This window comes from Myotis myotis, unplaced genomic scaffold (assembly GCF_014108235.1).
Source record: "Myotis myotis isolate mMyoMyo1 unplaced genomic scaffold, mMyoMyo1.p scaffold_m19_p_9, whole genome shotgun sequence".
Classification (NCBI taxonomy): domain Eukaryota; kingdom Metazoa; phylum Chordata; class Mammalia; order Chiroptera; family Vespertilionidae; genus Myotis; species Myotis myotis.
Genome location: NW_023416401.1, coordinates 61,587,510 through 61,605,260, shown reverse-complemented (window position 1 = coordinate 61,605,260; position 17,751 = coordinate 61,587,510). Strand labels below are relative to the sequence as shown.

General features: G+C 47.4%; 1 protein-coding gene across 3 annotated transcripts in view; it reads right to left on the bottom strand.

Moving 5' to 3' along the window:
- Nucleotides 1-13,914: 13,914 nt before the first annotated feature.
- The window catches only part of BCL2L1 (BCL2 like 1), a 46,881-nt gene continuing 43,044 nt past the window's right edge, over nucleotides 13,915-17,751 (bottom strand). For 2 of the 3 annotated variants that reach the window (XM_036322392.1, XM_036322391.1), the window contains one exon: nucleotides 13,915-15,623. In XM_036322392.1, the coding sequence (XP_036178285.1) occupies nucleotides 15,542-15,623 (82 nt within the window). In that variant the 3' untranslated portion in view covers nucleotides 13,915-15,541. The remainder of the gene's footprint in view (nucleotides 15,624-17,751) is intronic. The other variant, XR_004969982.1, reaches the window with a different exon arrangement.

Below are 17,751 nucleotides of genomic sequence, written 5' to 3'. Positions count from 1 at the left end.
TGTCATCGCCACCTCAGTCTTTATCTGCCACAAAGCCTACTTATACCTAACATCAGGCAGTACAGTAGCCGAGGGGCAAGAACAAGCACTCTCCCGGGGCTCAGAGCCCAGCTCGCCAGGGAGGGCTTCCTGGAGGAGTAGAGGGGAGGGCTGAGTCTTGCAGGGGTTAGGAAAGCAGGCAGGAGAGGGAAAGCATTCCAGGGGGAGGGAATGGCTTGAGCAAAGGCAAGGACACTCCTTTATTCAGTTAAGTAACACATACTTATTGAGGACCTACTGTGTGCCAGGTGCTTCCTAATCCAGGCCTTGGGGATGCGGCAGTGGACAGTCTCTGGCCTCAATGGAGGAGACGTTTCTTTACAGGGGGAGACAGAAGAGTAAGTAAGTAAATATATAGCAGGTGACCTGGTTTTAAGTGCTATAAATAAACCAAACAAAGTAGGATAGAAGGGGAGTTAAAGGGCGATTGGGGATTGTGGGTGAAGGTCTGAATGAAATGAGGAAACAAGTCTTGTATCAAAGACAGAGCAGCAACAGCAAAGACTGAGGTGGGATTCTGGTTTGTGTGTTTGTGGAACTGTAAGGAGGCCACCCACGGCGACTGGAGTAGAATGACTTGGAGAGCAGCAGGAAGGTGTGTGTTGGGGGGTGGGGCGGGCGGGAGGGGGCTGGCCTTGGGTTAGCAAGCAGATGATAAAAGCCTCATGGGAGTTTATTCTAAGTGTGATGGGAAGTTGTATCGGTCTGCATCCTCTGAGAAGCCAATGCCAAGAAAGAATGAAAGATGTCAGAGATTTGTTGAGGGTTCCCCCGTGTGAAGGATAAAGGAGACAGGGAGGAGGAGGGGGTGGTGAGACCTTTTAGACCAGTGGTTCTCTACCTTCCTAATGCCACGACCCTTTAATATAGTTCCTCATGTTGTGGTGACCCCCAACCATAAAATTATTTTCGTTGCTACTTCATAACTGTAATTTTGCTGCTATAAACAATATGTAATTATATATGTGTTTTCCGATGGTCTTAGGCGACCCCTGTGAAAGGGTCGTTCGACCCCCAAAGGGGTTGTGACCCACAGGTTGAGAACCGCTGCTTTAGACTGTGCCGCAGGCCTGACCGCTGTGGAAGGAGGGAGTGGGGGAGGGAGGGTTGGGTAGGAAACGCCTTGGACTTCTGTGCACTGTATCTAAGTCCAACCAGGAGACAGTAATTTAATAGAGGCTGGTTAAAGGCCTATTAAGTTTGCACAAGAGAATAGCTGTAAAGATATAAAGATAACTTTAAAGAGTGTCCTGGGGAGCATGCCCAAGAAGGACCGATTTGGAAGGGGGGTGCCTTCCCAAACTGGGATTCAGACCTCATTGGAGAAGGTGTGGTTGAAGCCTGCCAGTTGGCACAGAACTGAGCTGGGTTGGCGAGGCCCCAGCTGGTCCACGGTCACTGGGCAAGGACAGTTAGAAGTCCTCAGAGGCCCAAGGGCGCTGAGGCTGGGGGGGGGGGGGGCGAATTTGGGCACCTTTGTAGATGTGAGGCCAACAGTGTGTGATGTCTACCTGAGTTAGGAGGGCGGCAAGAAGATGGTCCCCAGGTGTGGGGGCTGCAAGGTGGCTGATAGACTGGGCTCATGGCTGCGGCAGATCACCACCAGATGTCCTCACACACTGCTGACCAACCACACAGCAGGAGCAAGAACACACACACACACACACACACACACACACACACACACACACCCCAGAACCAGAAAGCCAAGCCCAGCCGTTCCTCCAGACATGTCCCCTCCAGCGCCCTCTGCTGGCAGAGTTTAGCATCTCCCCGTAAAGGAGGCAATGCTCAGAGTTCCTTATCCTAAAGGGTGAATTTGGAGTTGAGAGGCAGTAAATTGACAACCGGAACAGCAAATCTGGGAAAGTCGTGGCCACTGGGGAGACCATGAGGGACAAAAGGCCCATTAGAGGAGCCCTCTGTGCTTGGTCCTTGGCTGGGAGCAGCCCAGGGGACCGTGGCCTCCGCGAAACGGCTGCAGCAGAACCTCACAGGATCTCTCGGAGAGAGATCTGAGCAGCACACCTCCATGGACACCCTCGATGCCGATGGAGGGATCTAGCAGAGCAGTTGTGACAACAATACACAGTGGGGCAAAAGTAGGCTTGCAGTTGTTCATATGGAAAATAATACAAGAATAAATAATATACAAGAATAAACTCTGTTTCACCTACTCATGACTGTTAACCTACTTTTGCCCTCCCTGTATTCATTCAGCCAACAAATACTTATGGTGCCTCTACTATGTACCAGGCTCTGGGGACAGAGTGGATCAGACCTTATTCCAGTGCCCATGAATCTGAAGGTCTGCGATGGGGACTCAGCATTGATCAGACAGTCACCCTAATAAAGTATGGCACAAATAAGTGTTACAAAAGGGAGGCACATGGTGCTTGGACTTACCAACAGGGGCTGGGGGAACTTGACTCAATCCGGAGCAGTAAGGGGGGGCTTCCCTGAGGAAGTGTCCTCAGACCTGAGAGATGAAAAATGACTGGGTGTAAGCTAGATGAAATAGGTGGTGGAACAGCATTCGAGTCAGGAAAAAAGCATGTGCAGAAGCCCTGTGGTAGTGAGAACCATGCTTGACGGAGGAAATACAGGGAGCCACAGGGCTGTCAGAGGGGGAGGTAGAGGTGGACAAGGGGCGATAGGAAAGTAGGAGAATCATACAGGGCCTTGGGGTCTCTGCTGCCTCTACTGAAGGGACAAGTCGGGAGAAAGCAGGGAAGCTAGGGGAGTCTGTTGAGGCCAGAATATGGGGAGCCTTGGACACCCATTTAATTTTTATCTGAGAGAGGCAGCTGCCTCGGTCCTAGGCTCTCGCTGGCATGAGGGATTCATTAATTAGTCACTATCTTAGCACAAGAGATGCTGGGGACCCAAATGGGAAGCACACAGGAGCCTTGACCTCCAGGTTTCCTCGCCTGTTGGGTGGGACAGCCAGTCGGAAGCTAATGAGGTACGAACTATGGAAATGCCTGGTAGTATATTTTGACCCAGACCCCGATGCTTTGCTAGCAGCAGGAGCAGTTTTGCCATAACTTAAAATGTTGAAATATGCAGGCAGTAAAATTTGTTTAGATTAATAAATTGCCAAGGAGTCATGTTGTGAGCAACAAAGAAAATTGTCAAAACTGGCCCAGGGTAAAATTAGATGTTGTACTAAGTCAACCCCCCGCCCCCATTCCCGCCTCCCCTCAAACCCCCCACCCCGCCCACCGCCAATAATGTTGTGTAACAAACAACCCAAAGCTTGGTGGTTTACAACTTTGAGCATTTCTGTTTATCTTTCCTGGGCCTGTGGTGTGGGTTGGCTGAGGCTCTGCTGGGATCTGCAGGTTTAGTTCCAGTCTGTGGGTTGGTATTTCTGTGTGCTCCGGCTGCCATAACAAATACCACAGATTCGGTGGCTTAAACAACAGAAATACATTTTCTCACAATTCTGGAGGTTAGAAGTCTAAGATCAAGTGTTGGCAAGGTTGGTTCCTTCTGATACTTCTCTCCCTGGCTCGATCCTCACATGGTTCCTCTGTGTGTGCATATCCCTGGTGTCTGGCTGCATCCAGATTTCCTCTTCCTACAAGGACTCCCGTCAGAGTGGGCTAGGAGCTTCCCTGATGACCTCATTTTAACTTCCTCACCGCTTTAAAGGTCCTCTCTTCAAATAGTGCCCCATTCTGAAGGATGAGGGATTAGGACTTCAGCACATGAATTTGTAGGGGCCACATTTCAGCCCATAACAACTGGGTTGAGGATTATTCCGTTCGTTTCCTTGTTCTGGGACCTGCATCCAGGGCATGTTCTTCTCATGGTAGGAATCAGAGACTCCTGAGGGGGGCAGAGAGACAGTGGGGACACATGATGCTCTTTTTAAAAATATTTTTAATGATTTCAGAAAAGAAGGGAGAGGACGAGAGAGAGAAACATCAATGATGAGAGAGGATCATTGATCGGCTGCCTCCTGCACGCCCCCTACTGGGGATCGACTCCACAGCCCAGGCATGTGCCCATGACCGGAATCGAACCCAGGACCTTTCAGTCCACAGGCCGACGCTCTATCCGCTGAGCCAAACGGGCTAGGGCGACATGATGCTCTTAAAGCCCAGCCTCAGAACTAGCACACAGAACCAGCACCACATTCTACTGGCCAAAAGCAAGTGTCATGGTGTTCCGTGACTGTTGGTAAAAACCACCCCAAAACTACAGGCATACAACAACCATTACATTATGCCTACCACTTCCATAGGTCCGGAATTCAGGCAGAGCATGATGGGAACTGCTTGCTTCTGCTCTAGAATATCTGGAGCTTCAGCTGGAAACGCTCAAAGGCTGTGGCCACAATCTTCTAGTGGTATTTTAATTCACATCTGGTGGTTGATGCTGGCTGTCAGCTGGGCCCTCATTTGGGGCTGCCAACCAGAACACCTCTTTGTAGCATCCTCAGGTGGTCTTTCTGTGCGGGCTATTTGGGCTTCCTCAAAGTGTGGTGGGTTGGTTCCAAGAGAGCAAGAGGGAAGTGTATTGCATTTTTTATGACCTAGCCTTAGAAGACACATAGCGTCACTTCTGCTAAACTCTGTTGTCAACGACACTCACCAAGTTCCACTCAGATGCAAGAGGGAGAGCACAGAGACCGCCCCACTTGGTGGGAAAACATCAAGGCCACAACATAAGATGTGAGATGCTATGACAGGGAAGCGTTGTGGTCATCTTTGGGAAATATAGGCTGCCACCCACAGGCAAGCCCAACATCGATGGGCAAAAAAATGTCCTCCATCCAAGTGCAAATGGAGAGTGTGGGGAGGAAGGCAGCATTATGAGTAAAGAATACACCCTACCACAGAGGTGTAGAAATAACCAACACAAAATCAAGTTGGCAGAAACTAAAACTGACCATGTTAAGTTGGAAATTGACTAAAATTCAAACAGAATGAAAATTTGACCTTTAGATAATCAAATGTGACCTGGAAAAAATTGGACCAATTGAAGATAATGAACAGAGTAGATGACGCACAATGGCAGGAAACTGGTGAAATCAGATGTGAACTAAAAATGACTGAGAAAAGAATAAAATAGTCCTGGAAGCACTTACTCCATGAAACCGTGTGATTGTCATGAAAAAATTACTTTGTAAGATTAAATTTAAAATAGGGAACATTAGAAAGATTTTAACTTTGGCATAAAATAACTGATCAAAGAAATTGTCTGCATGCAGCTTGCTCAAGAAAACTCTGTCCTGATGTATTAGAATAGTGTAATTCTGATCAAAATTACTGGGTTCAAAACCCAGTCAAAATAATCTTTTGGTAAACACATCTATGAGGTCAAAACATTTGGGTCAAAATATCTTGAATAGTAGAATTTTCTGTAAAAACCAGAGGAAGAAATTCCAAAGACAAGTGAGGAACTCAAAGGTATTTTTTTTTTTTTTAAATATATTTTATTGAGTTTTTTACAGAGAGGAAAGGAGAGAGATAGAGAGTTAGAAACATCGATGAGAGAGAAACATCGACCAGCCGCCTCCTGCACACTTCCCACTGGGGATGTGCCCGCAACCAAGGCTCATGCCCTTGACCGGAATCAAACCCGGGACCCTTCAGTCCACAGGCCGACACTCTATCCACTGAGCCAAACCGGTTTTGGCAGAACTCAAAGATATTTATATGTATGAGAGATAAAGGGTTGATTTCTCTAATATGTTTTTAAAAAAACAACAAACCCGATCTGACAAATCAGTAAAAAAAAAACAAAAAAAAACAAAAAAGGAATGCAGCCCGGCAGGCATGGCTCAGTGGTTGAGTGTTGACCTTTGAACCAGGAGGTCATGGTTTGATTCCTGGTCAGGGCTCATGCCCTGGTTGCGGGCTTAATCCCCATTGTGGGGGGTTCAGGAGGCAGCCAATTAATGATTCGCTCTCATCATTGATATTTCCCTCTCTCTCCCCCTCTCCCTTCCTCTCTGAAATAAAAAAATCCTATCTAATAAAAGAGTAATATGCAAATTAACCATCACTTCGAGATAAAGATGGTGGTGCCCACAGCCAATAAGGAGGGAATATGCAAATTGACGTGACAAAGATGGTGGTGCCGGCTGGAGCCACAGAGCCAGCCTGAGAGCGGGCAGGAAGGCTTGGCATCCTGGGTTGCCCCCACAGACCCAGGAATAGGACTAGGGGTGATCAGGCCAAGAGGGGAGGGCAGTTGGGGGCAATCAGGCCAGTAGGGGGCGCATTTGGGGGTGAGCAGGCCAGCAGTGGGGGGCAGTTGGGCATAATCAGGCCAGTGGGAGGGGCAGTTTGGGGCAAGCATTCCGGCAGGGGGGCAGTTGGGGGCGAGCAGGCTGGCAGAGGGGGCAGTTGAGGGCGATCAGGCCAGTAAGGGGGGGGCAGTTAGGGGTGAGAAGGCTGACAGGCAGAGTGGTTAGGGGCAATCAGGCAGGCAGGCAGGTGAGCGGTTAGGAACCAGTGGTCCCGAATTGTGAGAGGATATATTTGTTCTAAACCGGCAGTCGGACATCCCCCAAGGGGTCCCAGATTGGAGAGGGTGCAGGCTGGGCTGAGGAACACCCTCCTCCTAATGCACAAATTTCGTGCACTGAGCCACTAGTCTATAAATATTTCAGTATGTGTCTCTAAACAATAAGGACTATTTAAATACATATAAGCAAAGTATTATGAATATACATAAAAAGTCTTAATCTTTCCTTAATATCAAATATCCAGTCAGTTTACAAATTTCCCTAATTGCCTCATAAGTTTCGTTTATTTGAATTTGCTTGGAATGAGGATCTAAAGATTGAGTTGACTCGTCTGAATCTTTGTCTAGTTTTGATATTAGGGTAATTCCCTTCCTTCCTCTTCTATTTTCTGGAAGAGATTGGGTAGACATAGTGTTATTTCTTCTTTAACTGTTTGGTAGAATTCTCCAGTGAAATAATCTGGGGCTGGAGAGTGTTTTGGGTGAGAGTTTTTAAATTAGTAATTCAATTTCCTTAATTGTTGTAAGGCTATTTAAATGATCTATTTCACATTGGGTGAATATGGTAGCTTGTGTCTTTTAAGTAATTGATCCATCTACGTTGTATTTACTGCTAAAAATTTCCCTCTGAGCACTGCTTTTACTGAATCCTATAAGTTTTGGTATGCTGTGTTTTCATTTGTCTCTAAGAATTTTCTAATTTCTTTGTGATTTCTTCATTGACTAATTGGTTATTTAACAGTGTGTTGTTCGATTTCCACATATTTGTGAATTTCCCAGTTTTCCTTTTGTCATTGATTTCTAGCTTTATTCCATTGTGATAAAGAAGATACATTACATGATTTCAATCTTTTAAATTTATCGAGACTTGTTTTGTAGTCTACCATACAGTCTATGTTGGAGAAAATTTCATATGCACTAAACAATGTGTATTCTGCTGCTGGTGGTGGACAGTCCATATCTGTCTGTCAGGTCTAATTGGTTTATAGTATTGCTTAAGTCTGCTATTTCTTCTCACTTCTTTTGTGCATACTTTTTAAAATATATATATTTTATTGATTTTTTTTTACAGAGAGGAAGGGAGAGGGATAGAGAGTTAGAAACATCGATGAGAGAGAAACATCGATCAGCTGCCTCCTGCACAGCCCCCACTGGGGATATGCCCGCAACCAAGGTACATGGCCTTGACCAGGATCGAACCTGGGATCCTTCAGTCCACAGGCTGATGCTCTATCCACTGAGCCAAACCGGTTAGGGCCTTTTGTGCATACTTTAAAGGTATTTTCTTAATAGCCATCATAGGGATTACAATTAACACCTGAAATTTATAACAATCTAGTTTGAATCTATGTCAATTTAGCTTTGGTAATATACAAAAACCGCTATATAGCTTCATACCTCCCTCTTTGTATTATCTTTGTCACAAATTATATCTTCATACATTGTGTACCCATTGACATAGATTTAAAATTTTTTAAAAATATCTTTTATTGATTTTAGAGATGAAGGGAGAGGGACAGAGAGATAAGAAACATCAATGATGAGCCAAACCGGTTTGGCTCAGTGGATAGAGCGTTGGCCTGCAGACTGAAGGGTGCTGGGTTCGATTCCAGTCAAGGGCATGTACCTTGGTTGCGGGCACATCCCCAGTGGGAGGTGTGCAGGAGGCGCTGGTCTATGTTTCTCTCTCATTGATGTTTCTGACTCTCTGTCCCTCTCCCTTCCTCTCTGTAAAAAATCAATAAAATATATATATATATAAAAAGAAACATCAATGATGAGAGAGAATCATTGATCGGCTGCCTCCTGCACACCCCACACTGGGGATTGAGCCCACAACCTGGTCATATGCCCTGACCGGGAATTGAACTGTGACCTCCTGGTTCATAGGTCAATGCTCAACCATTGAATCATGCCAGCTGGGCAGATTTGTAACATTTTTTATGCATTTGTATTTTAAATCATGTAGGGAATAAAGAGAGTTACAAACTGAATACAGTAATACAGTAATACTCCTTTTTTAGTTACCTATGCAGTTGCCTTAATCAGAGTTCTTTATTATTTCATGTCTCCAAATTTCACTGATTTCTGTTTTTAATCTTTACAACCTTCTTCCTTCTGCTTGCTTTGAGCTTACTTTGCTTTGCTCCCTCCCCCCCCACCACATAGGTCTTGAGGTGGAAGCTTATGCTATTGTCTTAAGGCTTTTATTCTTTCGTGATGCACACATTTATTGCATAAAGTTCCCTCTCAGCACTGCTTTAACCATGTCCCACAATATTTGATATGTTGTATTTTAATTTTATTCAATTCAATGCATTTTTTAAAATTTCCCTGGGGACTTCCTTTTTGACCCATGAATTATTTATTTATTTATTATTATTTTTTAAAATATATTTTATTGATTTTTTTACAGAGAGGAAGGGAGAGAGATAGAGAGTCAGAAACATCGATGAGAGAGAAACATCGACCAGCCGCCTCCTGCACATCCCCTACCGGGGATGTGCCCGCAACCCAGGTACATGCCCCTGACCGGAATCAAACCCGGAACCCTTCAGTCCGCAGGCCGATGCTCTATCCACTGAGCCAAACTGGTTTCGGCGACCCATGAATTATTTAGAAATGTGTTGTTTAGTTTCCTAGTGTTTGGAGATTTTCCGTTATCTTTCTGTTATTAATTTCTAGTTTGATTCCACTGTGGCCAGAGAACATACCTTTTGTGATTTAAATCCTTTTAAATTTATTGAGTTTTCTTTTACAGCCCAGAATATGATCCATCTTGGTATACACTTAGTGGGCATTTGGAAAGAATGTGTTGAGTGTTTGATAAGTGTTAATTGGATCCTGTTTGTTGATGGTGTCTTGAGTTCTATATTGCTGGTGATTTTTCTGTCTAACTGTCCTATTAAGTGTTGAGAGAGGGGTATTAATTGTAGATTTGCCTGTTTCTCTTTTTAGTTTCATCAGTTTTTGCTGCTTTCCTTTGATTGGTGATTGCATGATATATCTTTTCTTATCCTTTTTCTTTCAATCTGCCTATATATTTAAATTAAGTTTCTTATAGATTTATACTTAATATAATTATTGATAGGTTAAGACATATCTCCCAATTTAAAAAATATTTTCATTGATTTCAGTGTGCATGCCCCACACTGGAGACTGAGCCTGCAACCCAGGCATGTGTCCTGACTGGGAATTGAACCGTGACCTCCTGGTTCAACTACTGAGCCACACTGGCTGGGCTCTCAATTTTTTTGGTTTGTTTTCTGTGTGTTCTCTCTGTTATTCATTTCACTGTCTTTCTTTTTTTCTGCCTTCCTGAGGGTTATTTGATATTTATTTTTTAGAATTCAAATTATCTATACTGTTATATTTTTTAATAAAGATTTTAAAATTGATTTTTAGAGAGAGAAGAAGGGAGAGGGCGAGAGAGAAACATCAATGTGAGAATGAAACATGGATTGGCTGCTTCCTGCACTCACCCCATCAGGGATCGAGCAGGCAACCCAGTCAAATGCCTTGTCTAGGAATGGAACCAACAACCCTTTGGTGCACGGGACTATGCCCAACCAACTGAGCCACACTGACCCAGGCAATAGTGGGTTTTTTTTTTAGTGTCTCTGTATAGCTTTTGTAGTGGTTGCTGTAGCTGTTATAGTACATATATATAACTTCTCTCAGTCTACTGGTGTCATCAGTTTTCTAATTTGAGTGAAACATAGAAACCTTGTCTTCCTTTATGTTTCTTTACCCAATTTTGTATTGTCAGGGAGGGGTGGAATTCCAGGCTCCCGAAGCGTTTTCTACCGACATTGTGGGGAAGGGTGGGGCAGGGTAGGGCTCTTTAATGGCCAGCAGAGATCAAAGCTTTGGCCTTCTCTCACCATACCCTACATTGGTGGGGTAGTTGAATACTTTGACCCATGAAGCTGGAAATCTAGGCTCCCCACTTGGCCTTTGCTGATGTGGATAGGGCCATAGTAGAGCTGCTATTGTCTAAAAAATTTCTGTCTTGCTAGGTTGTTCCTTTCCTAATCCTTTGCCCAGAGAGAATGGGCTGTTTTTTCTTTTCTGTGCCCATTTGCTTTTTGGACAGCCAGCTCCAGCTTCTTCAGCTTCAAGTCTGGGATCTCCGAGGCAGAAAAAACCCACTCGTCCAAGGGCACCCAGCTACCCCCAGGCAGTCTAGTTGCGGAGTCTTGTTCTTAACCACTACACGCACCTGTTGCTCCTCTGTCCCCAGCTGCTCTACCAGGAGGAGCTGAGCACCACCAAGCTTGGGCTCTTCCCTCCTGGACAACTACTGCAGTGGTCGGCCCAGAGCACATGGCCACTGCCCTGGGAAGGCCACGCGCCCTCCACAAAGTCCATGGAGCCACTGGAGTTTGTTTTCCAGGGCCCAGGGGGCTTGGCACAAAGCCTAGGTGAGATTGATGTGCCTAAAAGCGTGGGCCAAGCAGCTGCAGTGGGGTGTTCCACCACATACATGGTTTGCCAATAAGGCCTTGACGTTATTTTTATTTATTGTTATTATTTTTACAATGTAATAGGACGGGGCACAGTTTTTTTTCTAGGCCACTACATTATGTTTATAGTCTTTATTTTCAGATGACTTTTTTCTTACTTTATGTCCATTTTCTCAATACTTTAGTGTTTTGTTTTTTTGTTGTTTTTTAATTAAATATTTATTGTTGAAAGTATTACCTATGTCCCTTTTCCCCCCATTGACCCCTTCCAGCCCGACCCTGTACCCACCCCAGGTCTTCACTACCCTATTGTCTGTGTCCATGGGTTATGCATACATGCATACAAGGTCTTTGGTTGATTTCTTCCCTCCCACCCCTGCCTTCAGTACTTTAGAGTTTTAATAATGGCTTCCCCAAAATTTAAGATTGGCTTTATAGTAAAACCATTTAAATTTCATAAGAATTCATAAGGCTCTTTCTCATGGAATTATTCAAGCTACTTAGTCATGTGTGAACCTACTGAAATGGAATGGTTTAAATAATTGAGGGAATTGATACTCCATATGCCTAAAATTCTAACATTAGTGCATGGATAGTTATTAAAAATCAAAGAAGACAAATTTATAGAGATCATATGAGTTAATTTCTATCTTCTTTGTATTAAGAAAAAGTTCTTGTTATTTTTGCCTCATGACAAAGGCTGTGGTGGTAGAGAGAGAAAAATGCATAGCAGGACATTATGTAATGAATTTGATCATGATATAAGACCTGATTTTTCTGCATGACTTGTTAATTTTTAAAAATTGCACAGAAATGCATACAATCATTATTTTAAACTTTTATAGAATTCAGAAGCATGCAAAGAAGTCAAAGTTAACTTTCAATCCTTGCCTTGCTAAAAGATATATTTAAAAAAACCATTTATAGCCTTAGCTGGTTTAGCTCAGTGGGTAGAGCATTGGCTTGTGGACTGAAGGGTTCGATTCCGGTCAAGGGCATGGTCAGGATTCGCCTAAGAGGCGGCAATTGATTTGTTTCTCTCACATCAATATTTCTCTCTTTCCCCCTCTCTTCCAATCTCTCTAAAAATCAATGGAAAAATATCCTCAGGTGATGATTTTTAAAAAGCAAGGCACAGTCTGTTACCTTTTGTGTTAAAAAAAAATCAAACTGTATTGATAGCTATATATTTGCCTGTGTGTGAAAAGAGTTTCTGGAAGGATATCGAGAATCTGGGGAGGGGACTTGAATGGCTAGGTTAAAGGCCGGGGACACTTCGCAGACGTAGAGGTGGGTGGGAAGCTGGAGGCTTTGGTCTTGAACTAAGAATGGTGATCCTGAGCCCCGGGAGAACCCAAGGGTTGGAAGTGCAGACGTCCTTCAGGTGAGCAGGAAGGACTGACACCAAGAACGCTGGCCAGGCAGGAGACAGGCCTGCAGGGAGGTGTCTTGGGGTGGGAGTGGCTTTCAGGTCGCATTCCCCGGCCACCAGGGGGCAATCAAGCCCGCTCCTGTAAGCGGGTGGGTCGGAGCGCCAGAGGCAGGTCCCGCCTCCAGGCCCGCCCGCTTTCCCAGACCTCTCCCCGACCCATCTCAGGTCTCAGCCACTTGGAACTTCATGAGGTGCACCTCCTCCCTCCTCCTGGGGAGTCCGCCTATTAGCGTTTCTCTCACATCAATTGTGAGAGAAACAAATTGACTGGCCGCCTCCTGTGCGAGTCCTGACCATGCCCTTGACCGGAATCGAACCAGGGACCCTTCAGTCCACATTAGTGATGACCTGCAGCCCCTTCAACATCCAGTCCTCTGTCGGGGTTATCTCATTCAATCTTGACCACCACCACCTAAGAGGAGTGCTGCCATCATACCCATTTCATAGAGGGGAAAGTTGAGGTACAGCGGTTGGTAATTTGCCCAAAGACCAGGAATGGTGACCCAAGATACACACCTGCCTATCCTCGGAACTGGAGCGTTAACCAAACCACGTCTTCTTTTCGACTCAGCTCCTCCTCCGGAACTTTCTTCACACAGCAGCCAGGGCGCTTTGGGGGCCCTAAGGGGCATGTCATTCCCTAGCAGCCTCTCTGGCTGCACTCAGGATCAAGTTCAGTCCGCTCTCCCCGTTTCTCAACTCGACACCCCAACTTTCCTTCAGCTCGAAGAAAACTGTTCAATCTGGACCTGCTGCTCCATCAGGACCCCTTGCCCCTGCTCCCCTCTTAGTTAACCTGTGTAGTCTTCAGGCCCGGGCCTCTGGGTCACCCCGAGGGAGGCCGACTTCCTGACTCCCAGATATGCCCAGGCCCCGAATGAAATGCTGTTTAACCAGACGTGCGCTTCGTTTTTGTAACTGTCATGGCATCATTATTTCAAAAACTCAAATCACCCTTGACTCCTTACGCTCTAGAACTCTCTCTAAAACAGCTGATCTTGTGATATCTACCTTTAATGTTACCTCAAGTCTGACCCCTTATCTCTTTCCCCACTAGGTCCGTCTGGCCGTGCTTCCTCATGGTCGTTTCCACCTCTGCAACAGCTGTCTTTATCTTTGTCTGTCTGTCTGTCTCCCTGACTAGAATGAAAGCTCCGTAAAGGCAAGGACTTTGTTCACTACAGAATCCCGTGTCTAAGGCTGTGCCTATGGCTATCTGACTGTTTCTCCCACCAGAATGTCAGCTCCTGGGGCCAGGAACTGCCTGTCCTGTTCACATACAGCCCCAGTGCCCAGCACACAGCAAGTGCTCAATAAAAAGCCCATCAATATGCAGGTGGAGAAACTCAGGCCCAAGGGAGAAAGCAGCTTGTCCACGGGCCTCCCCGGAGGGCAGCTCAGCCAGCACCAGCACCCAGCTCTCCTCCGGCCTCTGTGTCAGGCAAGCAGTCCCTTCTTTCCCGTCCCAGAACACACAAGAGCGCAGGCCCTTTGCTCAATGATCAACACAGTTTATTACTCCACTTTCACCGTCACACAAACTATTTCAAAGAGCTGGGACAAGTGTGGGGTGGGGGTTGGGGGTGGGATAGGTGCCCCTCAGGAGCCAGGACCCCTGGTTGGCTTCCTCGGACCAGGGCAGGGAGGGAGCGTCAGGCTGTTCAATCTCTGGGCACCAGCTCTCCATGTGCACACGCACAGCAAGCCAGCAGCTCCTCACACATAAATACAGACACGCTTAACAAAAATAGTATATCTTCACAAGGAATAAAAACTAGTTTTGAATATGTACAGCAGAGAGCCCAGAGGGTGTGTGTGTGGGGGGGGGGGGGCAGGGCTGCTAGGCCGGGACCCCCAGGGATGAGACAGGCTATGGGTAGAGCAGAGGAGGGAGGGAGGCCTGAAGGGCTCCTGGCCAGGCCATTCTGACCTGGCAGCCCAGCCTGACCTGGCAGCCCAGCTGCCTAGGCTGAATGGGGGTGGGGCACAAATCTGTTTGGCCAGGCAGGACTGGCCCCTCCAGGCCGCCCTACTTCCACCCTGCACACCAGGCTCTCCTTCCTGCCCTTCCTGCCTGAGGTAGGGAAGACCCTAGGGCTCCCATAGCTACTGCCTGTAGCTCCCCTTCCCCCCTGGGCCGAGGCCTCTGAACCCCATGGGCAGCAATCCAAAGCAAAGATGCCACAAGGCTGATCTCCTTGCAGGAAGTGAGGCAGCTGAGGCCATAAACAGCTCTGGGGCACCTGTCTTGGGCCCAGTTGGTCCCTCAGTCACGGTCATGGGAGCCAGGGGAGGGGAAGGAGAGGGAAGCTGGGGTAGTGCTAAACTGCAAGGGACACCCAAGCTTTGGTATGGGGTGCTTCCTGCAGTACAGCCCCCTCCTCCTGGGTTAGGCTGGCCTCTAGCCAGACACCTCTAGAGGACATTGGGGCTGGGGTTGGAGGGGAGACTTTGGTCAGGCCAGAGTTGGGGAGGGGGTCCTGGTCCTTGTTTCTTTATCCCAAGCAGCCTGAATCCCTAATTAGTCAGAATTGGCCCCTAAGTGGCCACTGGAGGGTGGGAATGAAAGAAAGGGGAACCCAGGTCCTAGAGGGTGGGGTGGGGTGGGGAGGGGATAAGAAATGATCAATTCTGAGGCCACAAACATGAAAACGAAGGCAATCTAGTCTTTCTAGGAAAAGGGGTCAGAAAACTTTCTAGCTCCCTGGCAGGAAAGCATTCTAGGGGAGGCTAAGGGATAAGGAGGTCCCACCAATCAGGTAGGGCCCTTCCAGCCATCAGCCATTAACTCCCACATGCCTGCCAGCTCCATGGGGCAGATTTTGGGGAAACTTTGTGGGTTTTGAGGCCAGGAGAACTGAGGTGTGGGGGAAGGCAGCTCTCACGGAAGCATAGTAAATTCTAGAAAACTAATTGTGGGGGACCAGGTCTAGGCCCAACCCTGTGATGTGTAGGGTGGCCATGGGCTATATGTAGTGGTTCTCCTGGTGGCAATGGTGGCTGAAAGGAGGGATGTGGTGAGGAAAGGACGGGCGTGGGAGGGTGAGTGGATGGTCAGTGTCCGGTCATTTCCGACTGAAGAGTGAGCCCAGCAGAACCACGCCAGCCACAGTCATGCCCGTCAGGAACCAGCGATTGAAGCGTTCCTGGCCCTTCCGGCTCTCGGCTGCTGCGTTGTTCCCATAGAGTTCCACAAAGGTGTCCTGCAGGGAGAGAGAGAAGGAGAGGTGCTATTGGAATCCTCAAACAGTAATGTGGTGCTCGGAGAAGGGGCCATCTTCATGCGATGGCCTTAATGTGAAAAGCTGCTGTCATCCTTGCCCACTCTGGGCCTGATAAAGGGTTAAGAACTGCCCTCCTTCTTGACCTCCAGTTGGAAATGACCAACCCATTTTATTGCTGAGAAAGCGAGTGTGAAGTAGGAAAAGAGCCTTGTTCCAGGTCAGACAGGTAGGAAACAGTACTCTAGAACCTGAGGTGGGAAAGACATGGGCAGGAAATGACTGGAGGCCAATTGCTGGAGCAGAGTGCAGAAGGAAGGATAGGAGAGACGAGGGTGCAGGGATGAGCGAGAGCTGACCACGTGTGATCTAAGCCGCAGAGAAGCCTGGAGTAGAATCTGAGTGAGGGCAGGGTGGAGCCATAAGCTTTCCACTGCTGTGATGGAGAGAGGGAGGGAGAGAAAAGGGAAAGTGAATTCCCAGAATGATTCCTGGCAGAGGATGTCTCCCTCTTCCTCTGCCCAGGGAGGCTGAGCAGGGCAACGCAGAGACCAGAACAAGCACACAGGCCTGGGGTGGGTCTATGAGCTCCAGCCCTGTTCCCCACCCCAGGGGGGACATGACTCTGTGTCCAGGAGGAGGTGAGCAACAGCTCTGGGCCCTGAAGCTAGTCAGGAGGGAAGCACATGATATGGGAGGGAGGGGCTTCGGGTTAAATTACCCAGCCTGGGGTGGAGCTGGCCTGTGGGGCAGGGAAAGGGGAGCTTAGAGTACCCTTTAATGAGAAGCTTCCCACCCCATTTGTCCTTTAATCCTCCCAACAATGCTGCAAGGCAGGCTGTCTCTCCCCATTTACAGACCAGGAAATTGGCCTCTGAGGGCGGAGGGACTTGATCAGGTCACCCAGCTCTGTCAGTGGTGGAACCAAAACCCAAGCCTAGCATGTGACACCTAAAGATCAATGTGCTGTGTGGGTCCAGGGAGGGAATGAGATGAATTCCTGGCTGGTTCCAGAGCCAGTGTTCTTGCCTCCGCCAAGCGCTCACCGCTTGGGCCACAGTTCCACCTGGTCCCAGCTGAGGGTGCCTGCTCCTCAGACAGGGCCTGCCGTCTCCAATTGGCCCCAGGTCGCACCCAGCCAGTTTGCTCTGATGCTGACTGGCCCACCTCTGGTCTTGATAACCCCCCTCAGTCCATGCTCCACACAAAGAAGATTTTTAAAAACAAAGATCATAGTACGCCTGTGCTTAAAGCCCTCTAACAGCTTCTCTCCGCGCTCAAAAAGCCACTGTCATGTCTGTTCATATCCCTGGTATCCTAGCAAGTGCCACGTGCACTGAGCTGCCAACTTGACTCAAAGAATCCTCAACATTTATTCAGCCATTAGGAAGGTAGCAGGGACACATAAGCCACAGCCCTTACCAGAAAGCTTACCCTTCTGCTGGGAAAAGTCCCATTCAGACCACATCACTCCAAGCTCTTAACCTTCCCGAGGTTTCCCAGTCGTACCTGGAATCAAGTCCTTATCACAACCAGCAGGCTTAGCAGGGCCCCTCCCCACTGCACACTCCACACGTAGCACAGCCTCCTCGCTGTTCCGGAGTATCTGCTGAGCTCAGGAGCTTGTTGCTCTTGCTGCCTGGAGCGCTGGACCCGAGATCATCACCTGCCTCCCTCCCTCACTGCGCTCCTGACTCTGCTCAAACGTCACCTCCTCAGAGGCCTTCCCCGGCCCCCGTGTCTAACATGGTATCCACCCCCATCTATCTATCTCCTTACCTTCCTTTATTTTTCTTCTCAGCACTTTTCATAACCAGATTCTACACTTTGTTTTTGTTTGATTTATCTCCTGCACTCGATGTGGCTTGACGAGGCAGAGATTTTGTCTTGTTTCTATACACCCAGAACACTATCTAGCACATAGTTGGTAGTCGATAAATACATGGGTAGAATAAAAGTATTGCATGTCTACTAAGTGCCAGGCACTATTATCTCATTGCACCTTCATCATAATTCCCAGACTAGCGATCTGAAACTTATTTCACAGATGAGACAACTGAGGTTTACAGTAGGAAGGCCTTGCTAAAAGGTGGCAAAGCCAAGATCAGAA